The sequence below is a fragment of the Drosophila obscura genome, unplaced genomic scaffold (assembly GCF_018151105.1).
Source record: "Drosophila obscura isolate BZ-5 IFL unplaced genomic scaffold, ASM1815110v1 contig_37, whole genome shotgun sequence".
Classification (NCBI taxonomy): Eukaryota; Metazoa; Arthropoda; class Insecta; order Diptera; family Drosophilidae; genus Drosophila; species Drosophila obscura.
Window position 1 is genome coordinate 90701 of NW_024542825.1, and position 24979 is coordinate 115679.

General features: G+C 42.4%; 1 protein-coding gene and 1 non-coding gene across 3 annotated transcripts in view; one reads left to right on the plus strand and one right to left on the minus strand.

Moving 5' to 3' along the window:
* Positions 1–16735, plus strand: part of LOC111079150 — a 37217-nt gene extending 20482 nt beyond the window's left edge. The window contains exon 3 of the transcript XR_005968162.1: positions 16718–16735. This is a non-coding gene — a transcript (uncharacterized LOC111079150). The remainder of the gene's footprint in view (positions 1–16717) is intronic.
* A 1999-nt stretch (positions 16736–18734) lies between these two features.
* Positions 18735–20966, minus strand: LOC111079138 (probable cytochrome P450 310a1). 2 transcript variants are annotated; one of them, XM_022374170.2, is made up of 6 exons: positions 20223–20966; positions 20042–20164; positions 19803–19984; positions 19508–19735; positions 19197–19451; positions 18735–19105 (listed from the first exon to the last, which is right to left on the minus strand). In XM_022374170.2, the coding sequence occupies exons 1-6, from the start codon at positions 20711–20713 to the stop codon at positions 18915–18917; spliced, it is 1470 nt and encodes a 489-aa protein (XP_022229862.2). In that variant the 5' UTR covers positions 20714–20966; the 3' UTR covers positions 18735–18914. The 2 variants fall into 2 exon arrangements, with proteins under 2 accessions (XP_022229862.2, XP_022229852.2); XM_022374160.2 differs by having other exon boundaries at positions 18738–19105; positions 19508–19738.
* Positions 20967–24979: the final 4013 nt, after the last annotated feature.

Below are 24979 nucleotides of genomic sequence, written 5' to 3' on the forward strand. Positions count from 1 at the left end.
ATTCCGTTTACGGCTCTAATTATAATTAGCCAGCAAACGAGTTCCAGTTGCAAACTCGTTAAAATATCCTCAAATGTGTTGCCACTTTTGGAGAGTGTTATCCCCCCCCACTGTGGTACGGTGGGACCAATTCTAATTGTAGTTTAACTCTCTGACATAATTTATGATGCTTCAAAAGTTGCTGCTTCTGTTGCTCTTTGTTTTGTTTTGGCTTTTGGAGTTTGTTTTGTGTTGGTTGCCTTTTGCTGCTTTTGCAGCTTTTGCGTTTCTTTCGTCTACCTGCACAGAATAATTCTGAGAACTTCTAAATTGTATAAAGAATTTTTTCAAACGAAAATGGCACACAAGATTTATGAATGGAAGTGGAGATTTTTGATTTGAAAATCATGTGAAACATTTGCCAGGAAGTTTGCCACTGAAAGGGAAATATGTGGCTGAGAATATACGAATGTAACGAATATTTTTGCATTCAATTCGTAAATCTTTTAGAACTGTTTCCGAGCTAATTCTAGCTTATTTCTCATGCAATTGTAGCACTGTAGATTTTTCTAGTTTTATATTTCCTCTGCCTTGAGCAAATGTTTCACGTAAACCCCATTAAGTTGACATTGCCATTGAGTTTCCACTTTCAGCTGGTGTCACCTGCCCGTACCCGTTCCACTATTTATTCCTTGTCAATATTTTTTTCTACTTTTGGTTTTATTTGCCATTTGTTTGCCGCTTTCCACCGGATTGCGCATGCAATTCTCAACTCATTACGAGTCGTGCCGTTTATGCAATCGCATTGGCGTGTCAATCCCGTGTGCCGCTCATATAAATGGAAGATGGTAGATACGCTCCATCCGCGAGAGATACTTGGACATGGGACGCACAATAGATGTACAATAATAATTTGCAAGTAACTGCAAATGAGTGAGAGGAGTGTGCTGGTTGAATGGAATAAAGAGGAGGGTGGCAGCACACATGCTTGACCTCCGGTGGGGGCTGTCGGGGCAGCCACAGACATTCATCGCTGGGTTCTTTATGGTGGGAAACAAAACTTTGCATTGATATAAAAATTATAAATAATTGTGATGCTGATGATGATGACGTTATTGTTGTTCGCCAAGTTGCATACTTAAGCGTGTTTATTTTGTATGTCTAAGTATTCGTTTTTTTGTTGCTTTTCGCACACACTCTCTGATGACATCAGCCACTCAAATTGCAGCTAAAGTCGGGGTTTTTTCCTATATACTATTTGCATACATACAAATCCCTTTAAACTGCCAGTATTTTATATTTAACTCTTGTTCATTTATTAAGTTGCGCGCTTTGGGGAGTGAGCAAGATTAATTAAGCGTTTCATCTTTGATTTATGGCAGGCAGCATCAATGTATTTTAGTTGGGTGGTCCATTGGCCCTGGAGCGTTTTGTGAGTGTTTCCTTTGTACACACCATTTATTCCGAATTTATATGCAGAATTTGTATTTATTTTAAATTAGAATCAAAGGCTCTGGGGGACCGGCCATTGATTTAGCAAATACAAACACTGTTGCCATTTATGTCTGTCTGTCTGTTTGTCTTTTTTTTGTTTTTTGCTGTGCGTAAACCAATTTATTAAGGCTTAGCCAGACATTTGAGCCATAAATTGAATTAAGCGACGCGTGCCATGCGGACAGACCACATAAATGTCTATAATTTTAAACGCTTTGCAGGGTACGAAAGGAGCTTGAATGGCTTGTGTTTGGTTAGGTGACATTAATGTAGTTTATTAAAGTATAGTATTAAAGAGAAATATCTATAGGAAACCATCCGTTAATGGAGTAAAATTCAACATTAAAGCTTCCTCGATCGAGCCACAAAAACCCCTCTCGATAATGGGTATAAGATACTCCACATATTTCCCACATTTGCAACATTCTTTTTCGCTTTGAGTGCTGCCCACAGTCAGGTGCAATTCAAGCCAATGTGGTTGGTGTTTTGGCTTAGTTGTGTCTGGTTTTTGTGTGTTTCTTTTGTAAGGCCTGCCGCAAAAATGCGTTTAGGTCGCCTCAATGCAATCGGGCAACAGCTTTTTGCTGTTGCGTAGCCTGGCTAAGCCCACAAGCTGGCGATTGGCGATGAACACAGATATCGGCAAAATTGGGTTAAGCAACCTGTACAGTAGTGTACACTGCACACCGGCTGCCAGGTGTCTCCGCTCGCTGTCTCTGTGTCTCTGTATCTGTCATCAGATCCACACACATTTTTTTTGTTGCTGTTTCACTTTTTGCTCAATGAAAATGAAAGCAGGTCTCCATGAGCAGAGACGGCGACAATCAAGAATACAAGTGGGTCGAAGATTTTCGCCTCGGCCGCGGCATGTGAAAGTGAAAACTGTGCTGGAAAAGCTGACCAGCAGCCAGCAGACACTGGGCACTGGGCCAGGTAGGCCCTACTATTTCCCTGCCGTATCTCTCATCTCTCATTACAACTAATTTGTTTATTTTGCTTTGCATTCATTACGCACTACGCCGCGGTGTCTGTGCTGTCTGCTGTCCGCTGTCTGTTGCTCCAGTGAGGTGTCAACGTGGGAGAATCGAATCGCTGTGAAAGTCCATGGCATTTGTGTCATGTTTTGCGCCCCAAAAAAGGATTAGCCAGTGCCACAGCCAAACGCATTTGCATGACAAGCTGTCGGAAGCCCGGCCAATCGATTCACGCAACATGCCTCAAAAACACGATTTGATTATACCTGAACACACACACACACGCGTATACTCGCTTGTATATATATATATTTGTTTTGCCATCGAAAGACAAATCACTTTTACCTGTTTCTGTCTGACGTCTGCCACTTGGGTTACATATCATCCACAGATATAGAGGCTGATGCCGAGGCTGAGGCTGCGGCTGCTTGGGGCTGAGACCTGCGCTTGGGCGGTGTCCCTGGTTGATGTTGACTTGACTTTCTACCCCAACCAGTTTTTTAGGTTTTTCTGCTGATATTTGTTGTTGTTTTTGTTGTATTTTTCTCTGCAAAATTTATTGGTAATAATCATTTACAGTTTATACAAATTGCATGAACAATTTGGAGCCATAGCCAAGGCGAAAGTCGTTCAATTGGAATTGGAATTGGAATTGGAATTGGGTCCCATATCTATCTATATATGTACCTCTATCTATGAACACATTTCAATGAGCATTTCTTTCAGCATACTTTTCGGTTAAGGCGTTGTCTCAATGGCTGTGACTGTGGCTGTGGCGTGTGGCACCTGGAACCACCTTAATTAAAGCCAAGATTGGCACCGCTTTGGCACGAATTTCATTCGAATTGGGTAGCGCATTGGGGAACTATCATTAGCTTGGGGCATCGCTGAGGCCTGATCAATAATTGTGGATATTATGGCTGCAGTGCGTCAACGGAGGCTCTGGAAATTATATGAAATTATTATACAGAAAGATAAGATAATGCTTATTGCGAATATTGTTATATAGTATATAATCTGTGGGAAGCTGAGCTAGATTTTTGGTTAGGATTTGTGGCTGAAAATAATGAAATTTTGTGGGAAAAAGAAAGACCATTTGCAGAAGTTTTTTTATGGCAAATATAAAGTAAGACTACAACGAATTTTGTGCCATAAAAAAATTTTACAATTCACTTCCTTAATACGCAAAAAGTAAGAATAAAAAATGTAACCTTACTACCCCAAATTAAACTTCATGAAACTCCACACAATTTAAATATACTTCATCAACACTGTAAAGTAGACGCTTCATTTGCATCACTTAATGATGCCCAAAAAAAAAAAGAAATACAATACCTTTTCCCTTACAGTTTTTCGCATCAAAGGAAAATTTAAATTAAAAACCAGTTGCCATTTAGGGCCTGGGCCTTTGCCTCCGACAAATTTGATCAACCTTTCATTAAACATAGTTATGTGATGCGAGAAGTTTATCGCTTTTTTTTGCAGCCATTTTTTATGGGCCAGCAACTGAAAATGTAATAAACGACAGTTGCCATGGCACAAAAGCCAATATGCCCAGTAGGGAGGAGGAGGAGAAGCCATAGCAGGAGCAGGAGCAGCAGGAGCAGTCTATTGTTTAAGCGTTGTCAATATGAAATACGCATAAATCTTGTTGGTGGGTGGAAGGAACCAAAAAGTGGGCAAAATATCACATCACATATATATTTGCTCTACTTATTTGCATAGGTTTGGGGGGACCGGATGTGCCTAAATATATGTATGTAGGCACTCGTATGTCTGCATGTTTGTTCTATATATTCAGGGCATGTCACGTGATTTGATATGAAAGTCAAACTGAATTTTTGACACGATATATACACACATATACTTACATATTATGTACCTTATATACATGAATAAATTCAAGGCTTGTCCGCAAGTAAATTGAAATATTTTTTTGTTGGTTCTGCCAGCCCAAAATGTTCTCTCTTATCAGCGAGTTGCACGCGTATCTGATTGGAATGCGGTTCGATTGGTTTCTTTGCTCTGATAAAGCTTTAACATGATTTTTTTTTTTTTTTGCTTTTTTAATTATGTCTGAGAGAAAGGAATGTTTCCTGCCGCTTTTGAGTTATGCGATTCCTGCCCAAAAATACAAAAAATACAAAAAAGGAAAGATTATAACAAAACTTGTTTTGGGGCGCGGGGCTTGGGGCTGGCCAACAGGAAACACGCGACTGAAATCAGGTTTTTCCTTCCCCCCCGTGAGTCGATGATGATGATGATGTTGAAGATGGTGGCTGGTGGCAGGTGACTGAGAACTTGTTCTGCTGTTCACACAGACCCGCTAAATGGAAAGTTCAGGCATAATCGGTAAAGTACAAATGATTTTTACACAGGCAAAATTAATGCTAATTCCGCATTTGCAAAACAAACATTGGGACGACCTTAGCTAAATGTGACGGACGAGCCGCAGTTTAAGTTTATTTTGCACTTAAGATTCGCCTCACGTTTACAGAGCTCTAGAGGCCCTTGAACATCAGCAGGCTATAGTCTACATAATGTCTGTATAATCCCATTCACAACCCAGTGCCGAGGCATGACATTTACAATTTGACCAACACTATTCAATTGTTCGGCTGAATTGCATGCTAATTAGCCATTCGAGTAGTGATTGATGGATAGATGGATAGCTGGCTGGCTGGCTGGCTGGCTGGCTGGCTGGTGGGCTTGACAGGCAGTGGGTTTAAGCGACTTACATATATTTTTGGCCAACTTACATACATTTAAATTCACACCCACCGACACACACGAAAAAAAAACAATTGCTCTTGGATTCGGTTTCTTATAGCACGCAAAAAAAAAAAAAGTGTCGGGTTTCGGGCTTTTTGGGCTATCGGCAACTCCAAAACTTCGCTTTCAACATTTTTGAAGGTCTGCTCGAAGCAAAAGAAAAGAGTAGTTAATTGTACTTGGATAGGCCATTGTGCCACCTGCATTGTCTGATATTATTTTGTATTTTTTGTATTTCTTGTTGTTATAATTTTTGTATTTTTATGTTAGTTTTATTGTCGGTGACAGGGGAGGCCGCACAATGCGCGGCTTTGGGGGCGGCCAAAAGAAAGTTATTTTTGAAGCAAAGCAAAGACGTTGCCTTGGCTGGTGCTCAGAGGGGGGGAGGGAAACTTGAGAGCTATGAGTATGAATTTTGGGAAATTTCCGAACGTCGGAAGGGAATGTTTTTTGTATGAATTATCAGATTTAGCCAGTAATTATCCCCACAATCGAATAGGGTTTTTCAGCATTGAATAAATAATTTCAAGCGCACTTTTTTGGTATCTAAAATTAAACTAAAATACATGGAACTGCATGAAGATGTAATTGAATTTAAAATCTGCCTTCCAGGATCCCAAATTTAAGGAAATGCAATGTTTTTGTGCAGCTAATTGTTTTGCGGTTTCTCTGGGAAATTTAAATAAAGCCAAACGCACAGCGTACATAATTTGACAAAGAGACAGCCAACCAAAGACAGAGTGTGGAAAAGAGTGGGGGGCATGACAAAAAGGTGTCCGAAATGGTGACTCTCGCCTTGTGTCCATAAAACATAATGTTTGGACTTGACTTTCACTCTTCTCCGGCAGCATGCAGCAGCGGGCAGTGGCAGCGTGGTATTTGTGCTGTGTGTTTGGCCAACAGAGCGAGCATTGATCTTTCTTTCTCTCCTTCCCCTCTGGTTAGAGCATTTTGGCCGTGTCCAACTGGGGTTCCGCAGCCGCTCGCAGAAGGTAAACCGCAAAGGAGGGGGGGAGGAATTTCTGTGTGGAATTTCACTTTTGTTTTGGGTCTTCGATCAAAAAAGTTTTGATTTTTGATGACTTTGATTAACATAATTTTGTGTTGTTTTGTTATTTGATTTTGATTTTGATTTGCCATTTAATTGGACAACAATGGACACGGCACGACACGTCTGACCATTTAGTCAGTTCATCAATCACACAGTCCGTCCGTTCGTCAGTCAATCAAGCGCCATCATCATTGTCAAACCAAATTGGTTTCCGTTTCGTGGGATTTCGTGTTTTAATCTGTTTTCAATTTTCATTTCGGATTTTGCTGAAGCTTCTGCAACTAGCAACAAATTTGTAACCAGTTTGTGTGCAGCAGCCAGCAGCCAGCAGCTGATGCTGCATGCCACATCCATCAGGCAGACACTTTTCGGCTTCCGAAGTTCTCGTGGGGCGGGGGGTTGAAACTTCTTCTTCCCTCTTAAGCATCCCTCGCGGCATCAGCCAGGTTCAGGGTGTGCTAATTTTTGATACCCTTTCTGCAAGGGGTAGTCTGCCATTTCCTGTTCAGCGAAAGTTCAGCCAAAGCGAATAGCCATATAGCCAATAGTCGCCAATCGATTGGCCAGGGTATCGCACACTTCGTTCCCTTCAATAGCTTCACTTTCCTGCCTGCTGCTCTCCCTACTCTCCCTACTCTCCTTACTCCACACTCCCCCCATACATATTGCAACATTTGACGTTGGATTGTCTTGGTTTTTGGCTTGTTTCGTCTTGGCCTGGCCTGGCCTGGCTCAGAAACTCATTATAATGCCTGCACAAATGTGAACAGTCAGGCTCTCAGACCCCCTATCCCCCAATACCCCTATCCCCCCCCCCCCCCCCCACTCTGTGTCATTGTAATGACAAAACTTTGTTGTTGCTGTGGTTGCTGCTGTTGTTGTTGCTGGGGGTTTTTCGGGTTGTTTGTTGCATTCGGCGCGTTGACAACAAATGGCACTAAATTTTTGGCATTGCATAATAAACTCTTGACGCTGCCGCTGCTGCTGCTGCCACGCTGCTGCCACGTTGATGATGCTTTTATGCTGCAGATGGATGAAGAAGGGTTTCTGGTCTGCTCTGCTCTGCCACGAGTGTGGGGTGCTGCTGCTGCTGCTGCTGCATCATAGTTCAACGGAGTTGCGAAACTATAGAGACAATAACTTTTCTTATGATGCCATTTTTCACGTGGAAAACTTGAGTCGTCTGCTGTGAGAAATTGCAGAGGATGTGGATGGAGAGAAAGACAGAGAGAGAGGGGTAGAAATAGCAAGGAGAGGGGTGTACAGATTGCACAGAGGGGAAGAAAGAGGTGGCAAAGTCACCAAAAAGATGCGAAGCGGGAGCATGAGGCTGAACGGATATTATGTGGGGAATCGCTGCAGGGCTTCCTCATTGATTCAGTTTTTGGATTGGTGGTGGTTGGTGGCAACAGATTTAGCGATGGATAAATGAGATTACTCATTCAATTTCATGGCTATAAAATGTCCAAAAGTTGCAGAGTTTTACAATTGAAGGAACCACAGTTCGACAAGGGTCAAAGTTGGTAGCTTTTATTTTAGTTTGTTTATTTTGTATGCTGAAATCCATAATCCTAGGTACTTATGGCTATATTTGCTCATATCTGTACGATCTTTCATAATAATCTTTTGTAATCACATTCCACCTATCAGGTACTCTCTCGCTCTCTCTCTCTTTTTGCCAAAGTGTAACCGAAACATGTTCTTCTTCATTTAGCTTTCGATTAAGTTAACCATCAGCCAGCCACAACTTCAACTTGGCACAAACTTCTATAATAAACTTGGCTGACAAATATATTTAACTCAACTTGGCGCAAGTTTTCACTTGTGACCACAGAAACTACAATCCCCCCCCAGTCCCACCCAATCCCTTCTCCACAGCTTTCCTCTACACACATCACTGCACATCATCGGCAGCCCGAACACTGAACACTGAACTGAACACTGAAGTTTTCTTCCTGTGGCAGAACAGAGGAGGGGCAAACTCTGAGGGCTGAGGACTGAGGACTGGGAAGTCTGATGTCTGGCAACTGTATCACCAAGTTAACATTCTGCTTGGCTTGTAAATGGGCCGAAACTGAACATGTCGTATATTAACCAAACTAACGATATACGAGTAGCAGTAGGAGTACGCACTGCCCCACTGCTACTGCCACTGCCACTGCCACTACTAGCTCTGTGCTCTGTGCTCCCTGGAGCGATGCTTCTGACCCGGGCACACACACACACACACACTGTGGTTATGTAAGACTCATAGTTTCATAGCAAAAGGAGTGATTGTGTTTGCCAGTGGCTGTGGGTGTACTTCAAGTTAACCTCTAATTGCCATTGCCCCAAGTGCACTGAGCAGCAATATGCTGCTCATTTTTTGTTTGTGGGGCTGGGCACACCCTACACCACACAGTGGGTGTGGGAGGAGTTAGGGTTCGTTCCCTGTCCCTTTTCGCAGGCTAATCAAATGTTACATGCAACGTTGAAGCAGTTTTTATTGTACTTTGCCGCAGGGCAACATCGCCCCTACCCATGCTCCACCACCTCTCTGTCAGATATTTCTACGAGTAATAGTACCTTTCCATATATATATGTATGTACATACATATGTATATAGAGAGGGGTATGATGTTGTCATTTGGCCGCCTTTGTTGGGGGTAGCCATGGATGAGTGGCGGAGTGGAGAAGTGTTTGTGTAGGTGGGTTTATCCCATTGATCTCATGATGACTAGCCCAAAGGCAATCCTCGCAGGCTATCGCAGCGAGATGCTAACAATTGGCTTACACTTTTCACGTAAGGGTATGTTGAATATAAGCAGAGATTTGTGGGGATTATATCAGGATTTTTGGAGTACATAATGAAAGCATGATGAAATTTTAATTAAATATATTAAAATATTTAAAACTCTCTTCTGTACTTCTCTGTCTTAAAGCTCAACTGCCATAATGTCCCATTGCCCCAGAAGCCAAAGACTATAGAATAGAGAAACAAACTACTTCGATTCTCTTTTAGGCTCTGAAATGCTACTGGCTTTAGTCAATGCTAGATTCTTAGTCGCGGCACAGTGGGGACTCAGCCGAAAAGGAGTTGCACAAGTCAAAAATATTTATGAGCGCTTTGGATAAAATCAATACATATGTATGTATACGCATCTAAAAGAGAATTTTACAAGGCTTTCTTAAATTTAATTTTGAACATAATTTTATTTTAAGAGAAATAGCACTCAAAGTTGAAAATGTGCAACAATTTATTGATTTATTAATTTATCAGTAATTTATTAATTTAGCCAGCCGAAACAGACAAAGGCCCCACTGTGCGCAAGGCATGCATATGCAGGCGCAGACGCAGCCGTTGGACAGCGGGTTCGTGGTGCGAGACGAAGCATAGCCGAAAACAGAATTGCAAGCTCGCGCGCTCCCTCTGTACATGAGACGTAGCGATAAGGCACCGCGCCATAGAACCGGTTTTTTGTTCGCGCACGCAGCTTCTTGTTCTTGTTTAGTCTCTCTGGTACAAACTCTCTTGAAAGGGAAAGAGTACTTGAACTTCATTATGAGCGAATATGTGTGGCTGCCCTTTGTGTGGGCACGGGGGCGGGGGGCTCTTGTGTGTGTGTCTCTTCACCATGTATAAACTTTAACTTTATTTACGTGCTTGATTAGAAGTAGGGAGCCCAGCCCGTTGGGGCTCTTTTCTGTTTTGTGTTATTTAGCGACGCTATCAATCTGATGTCCCCATATCCACATGTGCCCTACTACCCATACCCTGCCCTGCCCCTGCCCAGCCCTAAGTCCCTGCTAATACCCTTTGGCGACATGCCTATGTGTGTGTGTGTAGACTCTACACTGCAGAGGTGTAGACACCAACCGGACTAGTTCCTTATCATTGTGCAAGCGAAAACTTAATTGAACAGCATTTGACATAGTTTAAGGCAAAAGAGAACAAACCATAACCATTGACGGGGGGTGGTTCTAGGGAGGGGGTTGGTTCTTTCGGATTAGATTGAAAATTGGCTTTGTTGTTGGGCAAATTAGTTTCACTTGTGACCCCGTGGCTGCATAAATCGCGCATCATTTGGCGGCAGACATTCCGTGTGACATGAAAACCCAAACAAAAAAACAAAAAAAAACAAAACCAGACCCTGGATTATGCTGGAACAGCCAGGCAAGGAGATGGCTCTGTTCCATCTGTGCCATGGCGGTCCCTGCTGTTCGCGCGAAAGCCAAATGTCACGCCAGACCATCAGAAACCAGCAAACCAGCAACCAGCAAACCAACAGCAGTTGAAGCTGCTTTCCACTGATTGCGAAAATCATGCCGACAAGAAAAAAAAACGAGAAGGAACGTGTGAGTCGCTTCTGGGGACGCGACTCTACTTATACCCGTACTCAGTCAGCATATACATTTTTAAGCATATAATTATTTAGAACTTAAAAAAAAAAGAAATTTTACATTTTTTTGCTACATCTGTTATCTACATCTACATATACTATTTATATTATACATCTAACATGTATATTCTACATGTACCATTTAGATTCTACATCTCCTCCACTAGGGGTTGCTCGCGCACTGAACGCGGCAGAGTGTGCGAGCGAGAAGGAAAATGAGTTGTGTTATTGTGTTCAGGAGGGGGCAGGGGAAGGAACAGAAAATTAATTTCTTCATTCTGGCTATAATTATGATCCGATCTAGTTCAGATTTGGCAATCTGGTAGATATGGGCATTCTCTACGATACTGCGTTTTTAGTTTTATCGTATCTTTAAAATTGTGCCTGCCACAGATTTTCGTTCTTTGTGGGGGCGGAAGGGGGCGGGGCGAAATTCTGAAATACACTTGTAGCAGTGTGATATCACATAAGTCTGGAAACCAAATTTGGTTTCGCTAGCTCTTATAGTCTCTGAGATCCAGGCGCTCATCGAGACGGACAGACGGACAGACGGACGGACGGACGGACGGACGGACGGACGGACGGACGGACAGACAGACATGGCTATATCGACTCGGCTATTGATGCTGATCAAGAATATATATACTTTATGGGGTCGGAAAATTTTCCTTCTCTGCGTTACACACATCCACTTTTACCACAAATCTAATATACCCCTTAACTCTTTTTTGAGTACGGGTATAAAAAAAGAGTTGCCAGAATGTGGCATGTGACAGGGCACATCTCCAAGGCACTCTGCACCCAATGTTGCAGCTGCAGCTGCAGCAGGCAGCATGCAACCAACTGCAGTGTGCAGTCGGAACGGGAATGGAGTCTCTAAAGCTTTGCCATTTGCAATCCCCAACAGCAGCAGCAGCAGCACCACCAGCAGTAGGGACAACGACAGCCAACCAGCATCTCTCATCCAAAAGTGAAATTTTGTCAATGCATCTCTGGATGTGGCTTAGTGGTTTCGCCGCCAGATTCGGGATAGATGCGAGCTGCGAGTGCTGTGCAGGGCTAGGGATTGACTTATGAGTGCAAGAGTCAGTGTGGTAAATTAGGGAAGGCAACGGGCAAGGCAACGAAGTTGTGGGGTACATGAAAGGGATCTGTAAAAGGGAATGCAAGAGAATGCGGTGGGTAATAGATACCACTGCAAGCGGAATCAGGCGTAATCAAAAGGTTATCCGGTTCATGAAATGATAGTTTATACATAGAAGAGCAAAAATGCTGATGTGCAGTTGAATTTCATGACTTGGGTGGATATTTGTAAAGGGAGAAAATAATCAAACCATGCACAACTGTACTTCCTATACTTCCTATGCACCGATGCACTTTTTTAAAGTATTTTAAGAGATACAAAATACAATTCCCACATCCATTATAATTTTTTTCAATATTTCATAACACTTTTACTACTTTTGAAATTTTGTAGCATTATGCTTCGATTCTCTGCTTACTGCTCTAGAGCACAACTGTACTTGAAGCTCATTATATTCTACTGCTATTCATAACTTTAGCAATTTCAATTACATTGTTGATTATTCCACACTACAGAGAGCACAGAACTGTACCTAATCAATTAGGGCTTGTTTCTGTGCCACTTATCGCTTTACACAGTTTACAAATTCTGCACAGGTCTAAATGTTCATTTGCATATGGATCTTCCTACATGGCATTGTTATAATTTAGAGCATGTCATTTGATTTATGTACATTCAATCATAAATTATACAATACAACTTTTGGGTGCCAAATGTGCACGCGCCATGCCCTGCCCTGCCCTGCCCTGCCATGCCATGCGATGTTCATTTGAAGTAAATTTTGCACATTTGCAGCTTGCAGTTGCTATAGGGACGCGGGCCAGCCCTACTGGTAATTAATTAGGCATTTAATTTAATTATCAGAGCAAATTGCCTACAGGTCATGTACCATAAACCCCATAAAAGCACCCAAAAGATATTCCCATAATTTTCGCTAATTTCTGGTTAAATGCAATGGAAATGAGTATTGTTTGAGCATCGCTTTGTTGTATGTACAGTGGGTAATATTTAAACCAAAAAAATTCCATAAATTAATAAACATTATTTACACCTGTGTGTGCGCAGTGCCTGGGTGTAATACGAGAAGGGGAAGGAAATGTCATGAATTTCAATTTGAAAACAGAACCAGATGGGTAGCGTAGCGCACCCCGGCAAACCAAGGGAAACGCATAAATGGCAAATGTTGTTTCTTGCTTCTTTCTTCCGTACCTATGTATATCTTAGATTTAAGATGTTTATATACATATGTATATATTTCTTCCATGTGACAAACTTGGGCAATTTCCGCTCCACGGAAATGTGCACAATTTAATTTTGGCCCCCGAGGTGACTGTGGGGCTCTGCTTCTGCTCACTTTTTTTTTTCATTCACATTTCACTCAAGCAACTCCAGCAACATCTTTTTGGCCTAGCCAAGCAGAAGTTTTCAGACAAGACAAGACTCCACCTCATACTTACACACATAAATATCTTCATCTACGGATCTTCTCTTGCTATCTCCGCCTATCTCCTCCTCCCCACAGAGTTGATAATTTTCTGCTTGAGTGTGTCTCAGACATGCCGCAGCTCCTGCTCCTGCTCCTGCTGCTGTTGCTTTTAATTAGAATTAGCAAGTAGTCGGTTGCCACAAAAATGAAATGTACTCACACACACACATGACTTGGGGAATAGATGACTCCAATGACTCCAGAGCAAGCGAAACATCTTCGGGCCTGTGGCCGTGGCTCCCCCTTTAAGATAATTTTTTTTTGCCGTGAAAACATAAATTCAAGTTGTTTTTATGGCTTCACACGCACACTCCATATACAAGCACGTTTTTCTGGGTAGAAGGGGGCACCATTTTCCCCCCCCACTACGAGTATGTAACCAAAAATATTCTTGGAAAATTAACAGCACTCGTGGCTTTGATTTATCGCGATAAGCGGATGTTGTTGTTGCTTGGCCCATTGTTCGCTTCGACTGCACTGCTTGCTCTCAGGAGATGGTGTTTCAGGGGGGGGCGGGCTTTCAGATTCACATTTTGTCAGCGCTCATACTCGTAGATATATATGCAGATTGATTTTCTGGGGGGGGGCTTTAATTAAGTTATCTAGTTTGGGATTTTGATAAATGGTTTCGTCGCTTCGTTACGGCGGGTAATTGAAAATGAAGGCTAAATGTTGTTGGCCATTAAGAAGGTTACATTTGTGGAACCAAACGCCCAAAGGGCAAATCAGCTAACGGAATCTCCTCATTTAGTTTACTTAAATTTAAGGGTATTAGATAGGGCAAAGAGGGTTGGCAGAGACATTAAATGACAGTTGATATTATAATTATGCTCATGCTTTAATCTATCATCAAATAGAGTTGCAGCTAAGATTTTAATACGCAAACTGAAGAAAGTCTGGAGCACCCAGACAAAAATCGTTTACCAAAAAATGTACTTAACTTACCATTTAAATTTTCTAATGAACTTTTAAATAACAGCTTTATTTTTTTTAATTTTATTTATCTTAAGCAATAATTTCTTTGGAATTTTTCGCCTTAGAAACACAGCCAATAATTAAGCATCAATTACGCAAACAATTAGCCACTAAAATTAGTTCTCCCGACTTCTAAAAACCATTAGAACTGAACAACCAGTTCCACTCTTGAACGATTCCCCCTGGGGGAACTGGGTCAGCTGGTTCAGTTCTTGCTGCATAAAAAACCTTGAGGAGCCGGCCTCTGCCATAACGGTTGATAATGAAATGATTCAAGTGCCGCCCACAGCTGGCGCGGCGCTGCCTCTGCGCTGCTTCTCCTTGGTCCGTGGATTTCTGTAAACTGTGAATGCAACGCACTATTTAAGCACCTCGGTAAAATGACAGACACATAAATTAATTAAAAGTCGGAAACAGATAAAAAAATATAAATAAAGTAAGGGGAAAGGAAAAGCAAAGGCAGCGGAGAAGTAAAGAAAAGAAAAGCGCGGAGTGGAGTGGAGTGGAGCGGAGCGGAGCCACCGACACAAACAAATTACACATGCGGCAAGGCGGCCGCGACAGTTTGGCTGACAATAATTAAAGCAACTGTGAGGAGAGACACCCGACAACAGCAACCGAAAACAGCAACAACAATAAGAACAACAACCTTATAAACAACATGGAACGAGCAACAACAAACAGCTGCACGCACATCTCGTGCATTGTGCAACAGAAGCTGCAGCAGCCGCAGCCGCAGCCCCATCATCCTCAATGCTCTCCCACATCCTCTGCGGCATCAAAGAAGAAGGCTGTCGAGTCACGGCTCCTCTCATATGCAGTTTTTTTTTGAAGGGCGGCAGCGGCAGTCGGCAGTCAGCAGTCGGTTGCACAGTGCAGTTGCACATGCAACTCCATGTGGCAATTATGTGAATGCAACGCACACAAATTGAAAAAGTAAACCAACTGCAACACGAGTTAAACCAAACCCATGAAGTTGCTACAGTAAAGCATCGGCAAATGCAACTAAAAATATTAAAAATTAATCATATAAAATTTGAAAGAATATTTTCCTTGAAACTATAAATCTACAACTCAAATTCTCTTGTGGCGGATGTTGATTGTTCGCCCTTTTGGAAGCTCCACTGTTGATGACAATTTTCAACTGCAATTTGCTCTCACAATTTGTCATTCCCCTTTACTTGGCAGTTACTCACTCACCCAACTCTTAATGATAATAATCTTTATACACACGCACAGAACACACTCATAAACAAACCACTCTCCAGCAAAGTTTAATTGTTAAACAAATATTCAGAAAGAGAAGCAGAGTGGCAGAGACCCAGACACTAGGGCAGCATTAAAGGCCAGGCCCGAGCTTTTACTTAGTTTTATTGCGGCTGACCCTCGGAGGTCGTGGCTTACTTATACTCCAGTTGAGTCTTTTTATCTTCTGTTTCGAGTACAGTTTGGGCAGAGTTATTTTTTAAGTGGGCAGAAGCTACATACATACGAGTATGTTCATGTACGATAAGATGACCGCCAGTTAAAGTGTTTATTTGGACACGCTGCTGCTGCATGGTGGCATGAGCAAAGTTCTCATCCAATTAGTGGGGATAATTGTTGGCAGTCAGCAGAAATAAAACTAAGATGACTGAAATTATAAGCGCAGAATTTTCCACAAGTTTTTCCTCATTTTAAAAGAAATGGGAAGAGAGAGAGCATTACATTTTAATGTTAGTTTAATCTTGTTTTCTTTATCATGCATAAATAAAAAGATTCACATTCAAAGAAACTACAAATAAAATAAAAATAAAAGCTGCAACAATTGCGAAATATTTGCATATATTATTTTATTGTAAATATTCTCTTATATAACAAATGCAACCAAAACAAAAAAATATATATTATGCCATTGAAAATATATATCTAAAATATCTAACGAATACGCAAATAATATTTGTATAATTTATGGCCATTTTTTGTTATGCAAAAATTTCACCAAACAATTTAATTTCACACACAATGCTGCAGCTATGTATTTCCCATGCAAATATTTGGCATCTTTTTTTGCTTTTGTCGGTTTACCTTTGAGCTAGAAATACAACAGAAAGCTCAAATTTCTATCTGCTTTTGGCCAATAAATATTTAAGCCTCTCGAGCCATTTAGGGGATATTTAAGGTGATTTTATTTATGCTGCCAAATACAACAAGTTGCACAACTTTATCTAAGCCAAAAACAAAGTCAAACTTGAACGAAAAGTCAGATGTCAATTGGCTAATTAAAAGCCGACTGCAGCGATAGCCTTTTATGTCAGTTTCAAGTTGAGCTTGAAATTTGTTTCGAACAAATTTATCTTTCACTTTTGCCTGCAGTTCAAGTTTGTTTGTTCGCTTCGAGTGCAAACTTATTTTATTTGAAGCGAATGTTCAATAGCAAACAGCAGAGCAGATCACAGCAGAGCACCGCAGAGCAGAGCCTTAAATGTAACTTGATTAATCACATTTGTAATGTACTTTTTTCTCATTTGTTTCTCATTGCAGCATAACCGCAAAAACAAATCTTGAAATTATGGTAAGTTAATAACCCTAATTTGAGTACAAATTTACATGAGTAGGAGAAACATTTAGAGAACCGTTGCCCCCACCCCGTCACCCCGTCTATCCCTGAGGTAAAATATATCATAATTTATGCGAAGGGAAATGAAAATTTTATACCCAGCGAAAAAACAAAGCGATGAAAGCAACTTTTTACTTACTTTTGTAGGCAGGGTATTATGTGGGAGTCGGAGGGTATATTGGATACGTGAAAATGTGTGTAAAAAAAAGATTTACTTACACTGAGAGTATATAGCGATATAAATGGGTTATATCTGACCTGACATGAATTCTAGATATGGGAAACAAATAAAATTGCTTTAATTTCCATTGATTTATTGACACTGAAAGTATATAACGAAATAAATGGGTTATATCTACATGAATATCTGATCTGGGAAACAAATAAAATTGCTTTAATTTTCATTAATTTATTGACATTGATTATTTTATGCAACTAGGAAAATTCAGCTAGGTCCAAAGCCCTATTGCAGGCATAGCCATCATTGCCAATGAGTAATCATTCCACTCAAAATATGCCCAATCATAAGGTATCCAAACAGTCGAAATGCAACCCAAATTGTGTATTATTTGTAACTTTTCAACTTGTAGAGAAGAAGCTTGTTCCTAGCTTGCCATTTTGACCGCTTAATGTGGAATGAGTAATGTTTAAATGTAACCAGGACAATGGTTAGCATAGCGAAGATGTTGCCAAAGGGAATTAGGTCTGGGTGTGGGCATGGGTATGGGTGTGAAGCGGCAGAACACGAGAAATTCCCCTCGACTCGGGTTGCTCTCATGCAATTTATATCCGACACTTGCCCTGGGAACACCTCCAGCCACCATCCAGCATCCAGCAGCACACAAACTGGGTCACAACACCTATGTGAAGTGCTCCACTTGCTCTGGATGTTGTCTATTTTTCGAAGAGCAGCCTGCACGGTTGTTCTTGGCTCTTTAAATTGTTGTGTTACATCCTCGCTCTGTAAGCCAGCAGGCTGATTGGGTTTGATTGAATTTCAATTTTAATGCCGGTCCGACCAAAAGTCATAAAGTTTTTGCTGGATTTTTGGGAAAAAGTTTCCAGGTCATTTATCTAGGGGCTTAGCCCGGACTCCGGCTCGGTCTCAGGCTCGGGCTCAGACTCCAATTAATGTGATGGGCAGGGCCAGCTAAGAAAAGTTTTCATTAATGTAAAATACTTGGCACGCTCATTAGAGTCCATTTGTTTGTGACATTGTCCATTTGGGCCTGGTTGGTCTTCCCGCTCTATTCCCGCTCTCTCTATTTGCTGGTCTGTGGGATGATAAATGTGTCCATAATGCGGCCTAATTGCGGCATCATTAGAGGCGCCTCTTAGGCCCGATTGCCTGGCCCATGGCGAGTGAGTACTCATACACAGCACTTCAAATGGATTGGCAGTCCCCAGACGAGACGAGACAAAATGAGATGAGATGAGTGTTTCAGCCCGGAACAAACAGAGAGACAGACAGACAGACAGACAGTCATACTCTCTGACTTTTGGCTATGGAAATGGAAATGGAATTCTCAGAAATGGTATCCAGGCATCATCCAGGCGCTGTGCTGTCATGTTGGATTGGCAACGTAGCAAATCAAATTTAATGATGAGCTCAAATCGTAGCACATGTCTTTTCCGCCCGAGCTGTGATTCGGGCTAGCTATCTATCCATCTATCTTGGATTGGTATCTCCATACGAGTATCTGCTCCTTGTCCTTGTCCTTGTCCAATCCAATCCAATCCCGTGTCTATCACCGGGAAGTTGGCGTAAACAACAACAGGCACATTGGAGTGACGAATTTAATGCGTTCACTTTGGCGTTTGCCGTTGCCTCATACGGTCGGGTCCTTGTGCCCCCCAGGACCTTTGCCATTTTGCAAAAGTTAACGAAGCGAATGGCAAACAAGAACCGACAACACACCGCACCCCGAGCGAGCTGTGACCGTAATATACTGCATTTTATTTATAGCATAATTTTAGGTGCCTCGCACAGACAACAAAGTGTTGAAAAAGGTGTGACGCGTGGGGGTATGGGGCGGCACACACACACAAATTAAAGAACTTAACAGCTGAAAGAGTTTCGCTACCTCGCCTCTCGCCTCTCGCTACTAATTTACTTTTAGCTTAGTTGTAAAATTTCGACTTTATTTCGCGTCTTTTCAACCTGACTTTCAGACCGTCTTTTGTGCGTATAAACGGCGCTGGTTGATGCGAAATTTCTATGTTCTCCGCGCGGGCTGCATCCAATTCCAGATGAAAGTTCTGCAGCAGCTTGATCAGCGCAACTTTGATGACCATCCTGGCAAAGTTTTGCCCTGGGGATTACAAGAGAGAGGGGGGGTGAAAACATGCTCTAAGTTCGCCGATCTGATCTCTTGGTGCAAAGTTTTTGGTGTTAAAACTTACCCACACACTGAGCTCCGCCAATGCCGAAACCTATGAAGGCATTGCTCTGGCACTCGTCAGACTTTTCCGCGTGTAGAAACCTCAGCGGCTTGTATTTCAGGGGCTCGCTGAAGTACTTCTCGTCCCGGTGGATGGCCAGCAGGGGCACCATCAGCGTTATGCCCTCATCAATGGTGAACTTAGTGTTGGGCAGCGTATAACTTTTGCGGCAAATGCGTTCAATGATGGGCAACGGCGGATACTTGCGAACGGTTTCTACACACACCAAAAATATTGTATTTGCACACCCAAATTGGATTAGTTTTACGCACCTTTCAGACACATATCCATGTACTTGAGACCTTCGAGCGCCTCAAACTTTAGTACATTATTCTCAGTGGCCAGTTCCTTGATTTCAGCTTGAAGTTTCTCCACAATCAGCGGCTCCTGTAGTATCTCAAAGAGTGTTAGCGTGATATTCGAGGACACCGAGTCCAGGGACACTTTGAGCAGATCCTCAGCCACTTTGGCCACGCGTTTGATGGACAAAAGTTTGTCTTCTTCTGTGCAAAAGGAAGAGCAGACTTATAGCTAATAGATCAATGCCAAATCAGACTCTCCACTCACCATTCTTCATGTCTACTTGCCACTTCTCCCCGCCGACATCGTTGCCATTGCGAAATCTGATGAGCAGCTGCAGTATGTCCTTGCGTATCAGGCCATGTTCCTCGCGATGCTCAACGGCCTGTTTGATCAGATCCCTGAGGCGGTAGGTGAAGGAGGATTTCTGTGGCAGGCGACTTAGGGTGCTGCGGGATGGGCTAGTGCTATTAATTAAAGAGAGACGCGGGTTAAGCTCCACTTACAATGATTGAGAACTGGCATTGCCTGCGCTCCTGCTCACATAGCTGCTGAGAATGTGATCCTTTTGCTCAAAATTGTTGACATCCAGACCATAGATGAGACTTCCGATAATGTTGATGGCATAACTGCAAGGGGAATCCGGTTAGAAGGTCCCTCTTTGGATGCTTCAAGTCCTACACTTACACTCTCAACATCTGCTGCAAGTCCACTTCCAGTGCCCCGCCCTGTGCCTGTTCCAGGTCCAACAAATGCGATATCAAATGATCGCCCACACGCTGCACATGGCCAAACATCTCCGCCAGCCGTTTGGTGGCAAATATCGGCGACAGCTTCTCCAACAGATTGAATCTCCTGTAGCCCTTGACATAGTCCCATTTCAGGTCGCTGAAGTGCCCGTTCGACTGCTGCAGCATCGTTTGGGCCAGTGCCACATTGCGCACGATGAGAACGGGCCGAAAGAAGCAGTAGATGCCCAGGAGACGCTCGCGGCCCGTCTGGTAGGCCTCGCAGATGGCGTCCACATGTCGGAATTCCCGGCGATAGGCCTGATGCAGGAAAGACCACGAGATGCCGGCCCTTTCCGAGGGGAAGCCCTTGCGTCGCCAGTGGCTGTAGATGTGTCGCACGGCCAGAAAGATCACCGAGTAGAGCAGTATGGGCAGCAGCAGCCACATGTCGAAGCAGTTGGAAGATGATGTTGAAACGCTGACGGCCCTTGATAGACTGAGGGACTCTGTCTGCCCCGGGATCACAGAAAAAGAGTCTTTCGTCTCGTCTCGTCTCGTCTGGGAGATAATTACTATGAGTTGGCAGGGCTGGCTGGCTGCCTATTTGGGAATGTGCCTTGGTGCCTGCCGATGATGCTGAGGATGAACGAAATCGAAAGTCGCGATCGAAGCGGCACTCGTCTGGCAACTGACAAGACAACTGCAAGTCAATCTGGTCTGACCAAAACAATATATATTTAATATATAAAACACAAAACAATTTTCGAAATGCCGGCCATGCTATCTCTCACTCTCACTCTCTCTCTGTCTTTGTCTGCTGTCTCTTTCCCGCGTGGTTTTTGCCTGATAATGGGCAGTCAGTCTCGTCTGTCTGCTGCCTGCTGCTGCCTGCCTGCCTGCCCTTCGTTGGACTGATCCTGATAATAATTTATACAGCAGCGGCTGTACCATGTCATTATCAAAGTCTGGACAAGTTTTTGTGTGTCCCAAAACCACCTCGTACTCAGTGTTGGGTAGATCACAGGAGGAACTCTCAGGGCCATGGGCCTACAAGTAGGAGATTGGAGCACAAGTTCTTGTGCCATGAAGATAGATAGATAGATACATATGTATATGTTTGGAGGCATCATTTAATCATTATTCATTTCTGTATATTGCTGTTGCTCTTCCTGCATCTCCCTCTCTGCGGAGTCTGAGTCTGGCTAGTGTCCCCCTGCCTGATTTATAGTTGGTGGCGATAAGACTAGCATCTAGCAACTTAGTACCGGCTGCTATTGTGCTTCGTCACTGTGAAGCGTGACTCTTATCAAAGGAATTGTTCCACAGTGGCAGCAGAGGGCACTGCATGCCAATCGCCGGCTGCGAAGAACCTGAGGTGAGCACTTGGAAACAGATTGGCATTAGGAATAAAACACGGGCAGGAGATGTGTGATAATTGCGAGATTATTTAAGTGCGGATTTATTAGGTAATAATGGCGCTTAGGCTTAGGTTTAGATTTAGTCAGTGATTTGGTGGAATTGCCCAAGGGCTAAAGGGTAGAAGGCTAAAAGGTGCCACAGGTATTTGCATCTATTACCCAGCTTTGATTTTCTTACTTATATCTGGCTGATTTTGTAATCCAAGACTTTAGTTTCCGATGAACAGATTAAATACCTTTCATAACAAACACTTTCGCAATCATTACTGCCATTACGCGTACTGTCAGTCAGTCAGTCAGTCAGTCAGTCCGTCAGTCTCTCTTTTTTTCCATCAAACTATTATCACTGCCAGACAGCCAGACGGCCAGACGGCCAGACAGCCTCGAAAGTGTCAATTTCAGTGCCTAACCAAGTGTGCACGAAGGCAATTCCTGCTCCGAAAAAGGGAAGTTGTTAATCACGCCCCTTGCATGCCACAGAGTTCGTTGCAAATATGCAAATTGTGTAAACATGCAACAACAACAAAAAGCGGCTAAAAAAAGCGGCTAAAAAAAGCGGCTAAAAAATGCATGAAAATTGTTGCCATTGCCGCTGTCGCACCGGAGGCAATTTTCCAGCGGAGTGAATGTAGAAAGAAGAAGGGAGCGAGACAGGTAGAGGTATCCACTTGTTGCCTGCCTGCTGCTGCTGCTGCTACACATAATTGCTGTTGCCGCTGGGAATTTGATTTAAATGAGCCCCCATACCATCCATCCATACATGTATATTTTGTGCGAGTATATGGAGCAGGTTCCATGCAGTTATGCCAGACAATTTCTCACGAGCCTGGGTTAGCAGTTCATTGGGTTGAGGGAACTGGGAATCGGGGAATCTGGGAATCGAGCGAGGCAACATTGACTGCCAGCAATTGTCCTTTCAATTGACTGCTTGCCAAAAGCAATTCCAATATTACTTTATTGAGTTGGCACAGCCGACTCGACAGAGCCTTATGCCAACTCATGGCAGCCAGCAGCAGCCAGCAACAGCAGCCAGCAACAGCTTGTTGCCATGGCTCATCAGGAACAGTAACAGTAGCAAGTCATGCCAGAAATTGAATGAAGTTGGCAAATACTCGTACCGCATTTTGCAGTTGCTTTGCCCCTTTTTGTGGCTTTTGCAATGACTTGACAGATCCTGTGGCAGCATCAGAGCAAAAATGGCCTGTAAAATTATTGCAAATTGGCAAAGAACCTTCAAGACGGTGGCATTAAGTCACGATAAAATTGTTACGCAAAGTAATATTTAAATATAATAAAACAGGGGAGCTCTTTTCAGAACTTGCTTTTAATGGCTTTTACTTAAAAGTACTCAGGCTGCGCTCATTAGTGGGTGGAAAGACTCCTCGTATGTGCGGAAAAACCTTCCTGATTTTCTATTTTATCTTACCAAATTTCTAAATATATTTCTAGCATATCCATTGCTATATCTATGTCAGTAAACGATAGAGTAAATTAGTGCAAGGACTTGCACCAAATTATAAGCGGATTATTTGAGCTAAAAGTAAATTAAATGTCGGTCTTCATATCCATACAGTATATTCAATTATTCAATTATAATTTTAATGCCTGCCTGCCTGACGACATTCAATATTATTTCTGTACTCACTCATATTTATGGCTATTTAGTCACCCAAATGAACAAATGTTCAATGATTGAATGATTCATTCACTGTGTCGATGAGGCCAGTCATCGGGCATTTGTTTAGCATTATTTCAGCCACACAGACACGTGTCGTATTCACTTTGCACGTTCCGTTTGTATTCTCACACATCTGTAGGAGTATTTTATATTGCCTCAGAGGTAATTATTCCACGACACAAAATATTTCCTAAAGCTGCTGCTTTTTTGCTGTGCTTTTTCCCAAGAATTATTACGTAAATATTACATTTTGTTTTTTTTTTCTTTTTTTGGTTTTTTTGCTATTTCAATTTGCTCATAAATCAAAATGTTTTGGGGCCCCAGAGCACAATGAAATTTGAGTGAGAGCACGAAACGGACACGGACACGGACACGGACGGAGCTCGCTCCCGAGATGCGACGTAAACGAAACTTGTTAGTCAGCCACTTGACAAGCTATAGTCGGATATAGCTTCTTCCTGCCGACTCCCCACCATGGCCCTCACTCCCCGTGGCATAGTTGACAATGCAAAGCTTTGTTTGAAATATGGTTGGTGTACCCTGGGTACCCTGGGTACGAGTGCACCGGCATGAGAGACAAAGGGTATATTGTATTCGCGAAAATATATGTGACTGGCAGAAGGAAAGGCTTGTGATCTCATAATGAGTATACATTTATTCTTGATCATTAAGTAACGAGTCGATGTAGCCATGTTTAGCCATACTATAAACTCTACAGATCTCACTGCGCTATAGAGAATATATATATTAGAGCTATGGCAACTGTATTTGCTGCTCCACACTCTTGTGATATATATTTGCTTTATATATTTAAGAACACTTTTTCCAAGCTACATACACCTCTGTATCTTATCCCTCAACCCACACAAAATAATTGCCTCTGATCCTGTGTAAAGGAAATTCAGAAGTAGACCAGTTATATAGCTATTATAAAAGAAATAAAGTGCAGAGAGCTTCTCCTTAGACACTGCTCGAGGTAGCAGGTATCTTCTAGTCGAAATGTCGCCCTTAGCACGTTTTTTTTCCACCATATTCAGTGCTGTGAAGTTCATGAACAAATGCTAAAAAGCAAGCAAGCAAAGATAAATATATATAAGCAAATATATATGTATGTGCAATATATTTTAACATGCAAATTACTCATTGAGAAGATAAGTGCAAACAGTGAGAGGAGCAGAGCAGCTTGGGCTGGTGGTGGTGGGGGCGTCCTCAGCGTTGAGCAGCGTTGAGGTTGAGATGTTCCAAGTTTGAGTGAGAAATTTGCATGTTTATGCGAAAAAATATTTGTTGGTTGTTTGTTATGAAAATTTCGCATTTGTCGTATGAGAGAAAAAAACAAAATCAAAAAAAAAAAAAAATAAGTAAATGACATTCCTGTTGGCTGGTGGCAAATGCGCGATTTGTGGCAGAACCCACTTATACATATACATATGTATACCAGTATATATGTACATGCTGGCTCTGCTCTGCCTTGACGTCTGCATTTGATATGAAAGTTTGTGGCTGGAGTTTGAAGCAACTGTCAGAGCAGCACTTCTGATGCAATGCAAATATTCTCTCTCTGCGTAAATTGGGTTTTAATAACAAATTCAATTTAACTTGGCGCATTTTTTTTGT

Excerpts from the sequence above, each read along its gene's own strand:
- LOC111079138 (XM_022374160.2), bottom strand. The coding sequence starts at position 20,713 with ATGTGGCTGCTGCTGCCCATACTGCTCTACTCGGTGATCTTTCTGGCC. Across the intron at positions 20,165-20,222 it reads TTGCAGCAGATGTTGAGAGT|TTATGCCATCAACATTATCG; the intron begins GTAAGTGTAGGA and ends TTCCCCTTGCAG. Across the intron at positions 19,106-19,196 it reads TGGCGGAGCTCAGTGTGTGG|GGCAAAACTTTGCCAGGATG; the intron begins GTAAGTTTTAAC and ends TGTAATCCCCAG.